This window comes from Lathyrus oleraceus, chromosome 7 (assembly GCF_024323335.1).
Source record: "Lathyrus oleraceus cultivar Zhongwan6 chromosome 7, CAAS_Psat_ZW6_1.0, whole genome shotgun sequence".
Taxonomy (NCBI): Eukaryota; Viridiplantae; Streptophyta; class Magnoliopsida; order Fabales; family Fabaceae; genus Lathyrus; species Lathyrus oleraceus.
In genome coordinates this window covers 22,640,298-22,647,959 of record NC_066585.1, presented here as the reverse complement: position 1 = coordinate 22,647,959, position 7,662 = coordinate 22,640,298, and the positions used below count along the sequence as shown (strand labels likewise).

The following is a 7,662-nucleotide window of genomic DNA, read 5'->3' as shown; positions in this document are numbered from 1 at the left end:
ACACGTAGTTTAGGTGAGAGTACTAGACTAGCTTAATTCACTATCCATAACCGTGCAACTGCACAAACCACCAAACCTATTCGCTTACTTCCATACCAGTATCACTCTTTCCCACGCGCTCCCATGCGCGTGTGATTCTCCCTACTTTCTCCCTCTTTTATAACAACGTGAATTACTCATACAACTTTCTTTCTCTCTCTCCAATTACAACATCGATGAAGAAGATGTTTCTTTGAGCTTTCGATTCATCATTCACTCACTCACTCACTCACGTTCCTTTAGGAGCGTGAATCTCATCGTAAAATCATTTCATTCTTCCCTCATTTTCCAAATTCTTCAAGGTGCGTTACTTTTGATATAAATCTTATCGATTTTTCCGATTTTTTTTACTCATTATTGCTACTACTTTTTAATTATTTTTTTGCCGATTTTTTTCTCTCTTTTTCGTCTCGCAGATTTGTTCTACGTTTTCTCCATAGTTAGGTTTTTTTGTTCATATTGTTTTTCTTATTTTGTGTGTAAATACATTTTATCCTTTGCTTATGTATATTCCCATTTTGGAAAAATTTTCTTATTTGGGAAAAAAGGAATCTTTTTTTGAGAAATACGCATTTTTTTTATTTCATTTTTCGTCAATGCTGAAGACACAATGCCGATGGGAAAGAGTAGTTAAAACGTGCTCTTCTCTTTGCCAGGTTTGTGATTTATATCGGTATAGTATTTTGTTTTTGTGTTTTTTTATGGGAGAATTTTTTTTTCATAAAAAAATTGTTTTTTTTTTGGATTTTGTGGTTATGTTTCTATGCTATTGTTTTTTTTTGATATTTGCATGATGCATTGTGGGTTTTTGATGAAATGGGGTATAAAGATGAGACTTTAATTCCATCTTCTCACTACTTGCATTAACGCCATTGTTAAATGCTATTTCTCTCGTTTTGTCAGATAAGGGCCATACATCTATAGCTTTTATCAGTTAGAAATGGATTTAGAAGAGAAGTTCCTTGCCAAAGGTATGCTTTTGAGGTTCTTCTTGAGTACAATGATTCACTTTCTATGAGTGTTGGCTAGCTTAGTATTGTAATGAATGTTCTCATATGTCGAATCTGAGTTCACTTGAAATTTGAGTTTGGGAAAGATGAGTTGGTGATTTTAGATGTCTTATTGCCTCGGTAAGTTATGTGGCTAATGATTCTGTTACATAACAAGTGATCTTTTGTTGAAAATCACGCTGCTATTTATTTTGAATATGTCTAACCTCTTATTTTCTTTTTTATTAAATAACAATTGTTTTGCACACTTTGGTCCAGTGTTTGTTATTTAATTTGAAAGTGATTACTGTTAGAAAGGTTTTGCTTTGTTATTTTGCAGCCTTATGATTTGGAAAGGAGCTTGGTATCTTAATCTTATTATAAGATTTAAGGTTTGTTTGGGAGAGGGTTTTAGCTATGTTATCAAACTCGGCCATTCTGTCTGTTATCTCAACATGGAATGACACAACAACAAAAAAACCGTGTCAGGCAGTGCCGTTCTGGTACAAATGGGTGACTCGGCTGGAACAGCCGCGATAATGAGATTTGATTCGGAATGCCGCCGCTCTAAAGCCATCGAGAGCGTTGCATCAACTGTATACGATATTGCCCTTCAATGAATACTTCATGAATTTTGAGTAATTTAGTGTAGTTTTTAACAATTATGTGGTTATTAGTATCAACCGTTAGTGTCCACATCACTAAAATAACGTCCGTTCTGCTCCTCGCTCTTGTTCCACTTCACTTTTGAGGATGACCTTGCCGCGCCGCTATCCAAAATTGATAACGTAGGGTTTTAGGAGAGGAAGGGTAAGGGTTATGATAATCCCTTCAGTTGTATAGGATTGGGAGCACTTTAAAACAAGGGTAGGGTTAGAGAAATTTTCAAAAACCTCCCAAAACCATTTTTACAGTTTTTTTTTCTCTACATTGGAAGTTTTGACATTCAAACAAAATGAGAGTCTATCCTCCTTCCTTCCATTTCGTTTTCCCCAAACTCTTTCCTTCGAGCCTTAGGGAAGAATTCTCTTAAATATAGAACATATTCAGGTAATGTTGGACGACTGACTACCTTGATGGTCCACTCTACTGTTAATACATATTGATATTAGTGTTTTATAGGACAAACACCTTCAGAGAATATATCATTGAATTATCAGTTTACATACTGTTAAAATGTCTACATAATTTTTAATTAATACATTTCGATATTTTAATATAAAAAATATCAGCCTTTTATGTGCTTATTGAGGAGCAAAATTTCCATAATCTGCGTGGAATTTCAAAGGTGGAGATTACGTAGAAATACATTGTATTATTGGTCGATAATTACACTCCATATTTGAATGCGGTAAATATATAAAATTTTAAATTCGTGTGGTTGGGATATAGAAGTAAATTAAAATAAAGCTTTGGCACATGATTCATGCTTGCATAGACAGCCACTTAAGGCCCTTGGATGCTTCTCTTTGAGTTGCCACATCGTCGGCTATAAAAGCACATTTTAATGTTAAATCTAAAATATCTCTTATTTTTTTTATATTAGTCGTAGGGAAGATCTGGTGTTTATGTGAGATATTAACTTTTGGGATCTCGATCTTCCTTGTGACGTTTTTTCTACTTAGTTTTGTAGTTATCTGAATTATTTCAGAATGACTGTCGTGTGCATGGTTTTGGAGCTTTTCCATTCCTCTATGTGAATGTTGTTCTTACTTCATTGAGAGAATCCGATCTTATAGTTTGCGATTTATTGTGAAGATCATATTGTTAATTTTCTGATTTCAGGATTCCTTGAGATCTTTATTGCCTGGTATGCTTTTGTATTATAGCATCTGCTCATGATTTTGACATCAAATTTTTGGAACTTCTAAAGATAATTAATTTCATGTTTTGATTGATTTAACATTGTTGCGATTGACATCAAACTCAGTAGCTAAATGCCATAACACGTGGATGACATGTAATAATGTTTTTAAATTCTCTTCGAGTCTTCACATGAATCTTCTGTTAAATGTTGTCTCCAGGAATTGCTCTTGCATGCTCACATACATGACATATTTTCCGTGCAATTGTTTTTCAGTTCCTAACATTATTTACATTGCAATCGCATGCATCCCTCTTAGTTTGTACATCCTTTTTCATTTTTTCTCTTGTCACGTGTTTCAATATTTTCATACACTAATTTGTGGTAAGATTAAGGAGGACAACTGCACCCACCAAACCCATTGCGCATTTGCAAAAATTGCCTACAAAGTGGGATATTATCCACTCAATGCCCTTGGGATAGCTACCCACACATAAATGGAGACATGGGAACTGCAGGGCCTAACCTGCCCCTGCTCCATACTTGCACTATTTTTTGTAATTAATATTAGGATTTGAGGATTTTAGAATTATTTAATATTGAGTTAGATGTTACATTTTTAGTCTATGTTTTCTGTTTTATTTAAAGCAGCATTTTGTTTTTACATTAGTTAAAAGAAAGACTAGTTTGAACTTTGGAGGAAAGCATATTTCTTTTAGCTAAAATGTGGGTAATGGGTCTGGGTCTGGGTCATAGGTGCCCTGCTGCTGGTCCGCAGCAGACTAGCAGCTACTTCTTTTTGCAGTCATGATGCATTGCCAGATAACTTGGTATGGTTTGCTCCAGGTGGAGTTTTCACTTTACCATCTCTTTAGGTTTATCATCCATGTATGGTGCTGTAATCTGAGGCTTACATTATAAGTGTCCTAAAAATGGATAATAGATCCTAATGTCACACATTTTACACCGATATTAAAGAGAGAAAGATTTACGGTGAATTTATACTTGAGTTGTAAGTACAATGTTTTCTTTCAGAAACCTATGACTTTTTATTTCTTACTTATGATTGTCATGAGTTGAGTTACTTTTGTGTATATTCACTGTATGAACTATATATAATGACAATATAATGGATGCCCCGGTGTCCATTATCCCGCTATTAGAATATGCAGGGTCAGCTGTTCTTCTATCCAGAGAATATGTTAAGACTGATTTACACCCTCCCCTGACATTGATTTTATTTCTGATAAGAAACGAGTCAGTTTTCTGTTTCTGATCTGAAGGGTTGATTTGGCCTGAACAACAGATTAAGTCGTAGAATGCTGTTGAGATTACCCTTATTTTTGTTCTTTGATGGAACCTAATTTCAGTTCATCATTTGTGCTTGCCTTTATAATAGTCCTTCATAGTTAATTTCTTTTTTTTCCTGTTCGGTCGGTTGTTTGTCTGTGAGTCTTGTTTTTTATTTATATTAATTTTTGTTATGTTACCACCAAAGGTGTATATTAATTCTGGTTATGTTACCACCAAAGGTGTATATTAATTCTGGTTATGTTACCACCAAAGGCTTAACTTATAATTGTTTGTTTTTTCTGTCCAGTTTCTGGTGTTCAAAGCCTTTCTTCCAGTGTGCAAAGTACTCCAGAAAAAAATGGACATTCAGATGATGCTTCGAGAAGTTCAGAACTCCTTCAGGAATTCATGAAACATGGTCCAAAAAAGGAACTTCTTCAAACGTGCTTTGATAAGGACAAAAAGAACACATCTTCGAAAAACAGAATGACTGAAGGAAAGTCATCTGGTAAGGTAATTAAGAAACACGACACAAAAAAGGCTTCTAGTCTTAGTCGTCAGTCCTCAAAAAAACAAAATCGGAAGGGTGAAAACCCCATCCGACTCATACCACCCCCTGACGAGGATTCTGATTTTGGACATCTGAGCACTTGGATCTGTAAGAATGCTGCTTGTAGGGCGGTTCTATCAATGGATGACACATTTTGTAGGCGATGTTCTTGTTGTATCTGTCACCTTTTTGATGATAACAAGGATCCTAGTCTTTGGTTAGTATGCACATCTGAATCTACTCTAGGGGACTCCTGTGGATTGTCTTGCCATATCGAATGTGCCCTTCAACATGAAAAAGTGGGAGTTGTTGATCATGGGCAACTGATGCAACTGGATGGTGGTTATTGCTGCGCGTCCTGTGGTAAAGTTACTGGGATACTCGGGTAAGTAATTTTATCTTACCTGTTATATATATCACAGTCCTCGCACATACTGTTGTTTCAACAGAAAAGTGCTTCTTGATTTGCACATATTGTTAGGTAAAATAATTTAAAAAATAATTTTCTGATTTTTCTGCTACTTTATCCATCACCCACTGGATTGACATGTTTGCAGCAACAAACTGAAACATACTATTGCAGTTTTGCTACTTTGATGTCTCTTTTGAGTAGAAACAGTATTATGACCTTGTTCACTTCCGTTGCTACCATTTGCAACGTAACGTGTATGTTGGTTAGTAAGTTGCAAGCCCTATGTTGATAACCTTGGTGCTTTGTGTTTAATAATGGCAGATGCTGGAAGAAACAGCTAAATATTGCAAAAGATGCCCGGCGTGTAGATGTACTCTGTTATAGGATATATTTGAGCTACAGGCTTCTGAATGGAACTTCAAAATTCAAAGACCTGCATCAAATGGTTCAGGAGGCAAAGGCTAAACTGGAGACAGAAGTTGGTCCTCTTGACGGAGTTTCTGCCAAAATGGCACGAGGCATTGTCAGCAGACTCCCTATTGCCAGTGATGTGCAGAGACTCTGCACTCTTGCTATTGAGAAAGCTGATAGCTGGCTGGCCACTGTTACCAATTTAAATCCAGGTTCCAAATGTTGAAACTAATGCTCGATTTGTTTTTGGGGAGGGGGGAGCGGGGAAGTAGTATAATTATTTTTGCTGTTCAAGCTAATCTCATTTGTCTGGTGCATGATGATATTTTCAATTTTGCAGAGGGTTCACTTCCTGCTGCTTGCAAGTTTGTTTTTGAAGAGGTAACAACTTCCTCTGTCAAAATCATTTTGATTGAAATGTCAAGTATATGTTCCGAGGACATTAAGGGGTACAAGCTCTGGTATTACAAGAGTCGGGATGAGCCACACACAAAGGATCCTGTTTCCGTGTTTCCCAAATCTCAGAGGAGGATTTTGATATCCGACCTTCAACCTTGCACGGAATATACTTTTCGAATTGTATCTTACACTGATATGGGTGACCTGGGTCATTCCGAGGCTAAGTGTTTCACTAAGAGCATCGAAATAGTTCAACATAAAATCAAGTTTGTTGCTTCGAATCATAAAAAACTGAACCCTCACTCAGGGGGAGATTTTTCCGCAATCACAGGCCCCAGATTTAAGGTTCAAGACCTTGGGAAAATTTTGCGTCTTGCTTGGGCTCAAGAACGTGGTTACTTTGAGGAGTGTTGCTCCGCTGATATGAAAAATTGCTGCGGTCAAGGTGAAATGAACAAGCCTAAAATTTCAGAAACCTGGTTTCCTTCAGATTCGCGAGGCCTTGATTTAAATGTCGTTTCAGTCCCTGATTTGAATGAAGACCTAACACCTCCTTTTGAGTCTTCCAGAGATGAAGGTATTGGTTGCACTTTACTGCAGGCTGTAGAGGCAGCTGATGATGCTGCTTCTCATGACCTACAGAAAAATGATTTAGCAAGATCACATAGGAGTGGCGACTCACAAACCTGGGCTCATGGCCCAAGAGAAGTCTCCGCTGTTGATTCCCGTGTATATGCTGCAGGCAGGAAAAGGGCTGCGAGCACAAATGAAGAAGGATATGACTGCGACAGCACTTTAATAAATGGTTCTCCTTTACGTATGCCTGTTGGTTCACGTTCCTTGGATGAAAACTTTGAGTATTGTGTGAAAGTAATCCGTTGGCTAGAGTGTGAGGGTCACATCAAACAGGAGTTTCGGTTGAAATTGCTAACATGGTTTAGTTTGAGATCAACAGAACAGGAACGCAGGGTGGTAAATACCTTCATTCAAACTCTGATGGACGATCCAAGTAGTTTGGCAGGGCAACTGGTCGACTCTTTCTCTGATATTGTATCCAGCAAGAGGCCAAGAAATGGATTCAGTAGTAAAGCCGGGGCATCAAAATAAGCATTATCATGTTATACTGGTTTGTTATTTACCACACACCCTCGTGTGAAGATAAATCACCGTCTGATTGTTTTTGCCTTCCCTGTACAGGAATTTTTTTTCCAAAATTAATCGCCCATTGAAGGGATTCATTTTTATTGCATTAGACAGGCTGTCTTGCTCAAAGAATTTGCATTGATGATTGCAGAAAAAGTAACTAATTTTTCCTAGGAGGGAGGGAGGATGAGGATCATTGGACGAAAAGTTTCAGAATGCAAGGCATGGTGTTATTTAGTAAATTCCTGTAATTATTTGCAGTATGAATTTATTCACAGATGATACTAGCATTGAAATCTTCTTTTCATAATCTTTATTTGAAAAGGCTACATGGTATACTTGCTAATTTTATTCAATCCATTGGATATTTTTTAATCTCTTTTTGAATAAGTTATTCTCTGGTAAATTTGAATTCAAACTCTTGGGTTTGAGTCATGCATCACTGCATGCCTTTACTAAACAATACTAGCTTGCCTGGAACCTTTTCCACTCAACAGCTACGACATCTTTTGTGATATTAGGACACTATCATCGTAGAAACTTATACAGAACCGTATTTAGTTGGTCAAATTGTTCGAACAGTTCATGTGGCAAAGTTGTCATTAGCTTATACGGTCTATCC

General features: G+C 36.9%; 1 protein-coding gene across 2 annotated transcripts; it reads left to right on the top strand.

Annotated features, from left to right (window-relative positions):
* On the top strand, window positions 1-7,415 carry LOC127105821 (VIN3-like protein 1). 2 transcript variants are annotated; one of them, XM_051043030.1, is made up of 5 exons: window positions 1-341; window positions 943-1,010; window positions 4,433-5,060; window positions 5,409-5,710; window positions 5,839-7,415. In XM_051043030.1, the coding sequence occupies exons 2-5, from the start codon at window positions 980-982 to the stop codon at window positions 7,002-7,004; spliced, it is 2,127 nt and encodes a 708-aa protein (XP_050898987.1). In that variant the 5' UTR covers window positions 1-341; window positions 943-979; the 3' UTR covers window positions 7,005-7,415. The 2 variants fall into 2 exon arrangements, with proteins under 2 accessions (XP_050898987.1, XP_050898988.1); XM_051043031.1 differs by lacking the exon at window positions 1-341 and adding an exon at window positions 428-695.
* Window positions 7,416-7,662: the final 247 nt, after the last annotated feature.

Excerpts from the sequence above, each read along its gene's own strand:
- LOC127105821 (XM_051043030.1), top strand. The coding sequence starts at position 980 with ATGGATTTAGAAGAGAAGTTCCTTGCCAAAG. Across the intron at positions 1,011-4,432 it reads AGAGAAGTTCCTTGCCAAAG|TTTCTGGTGTTCAAAGCCTT; the intron begins GTATGCTTTTGA and ends TTTTCTGTCCAG. Across the intron at positions 5,711-5,838 it reads TGTTACCAATTTAAATCCAG|AGGGTTCACTTCCTGCTGCT; the intron begins GTTCCAAATGTT and ends TCAATTTTGCAG.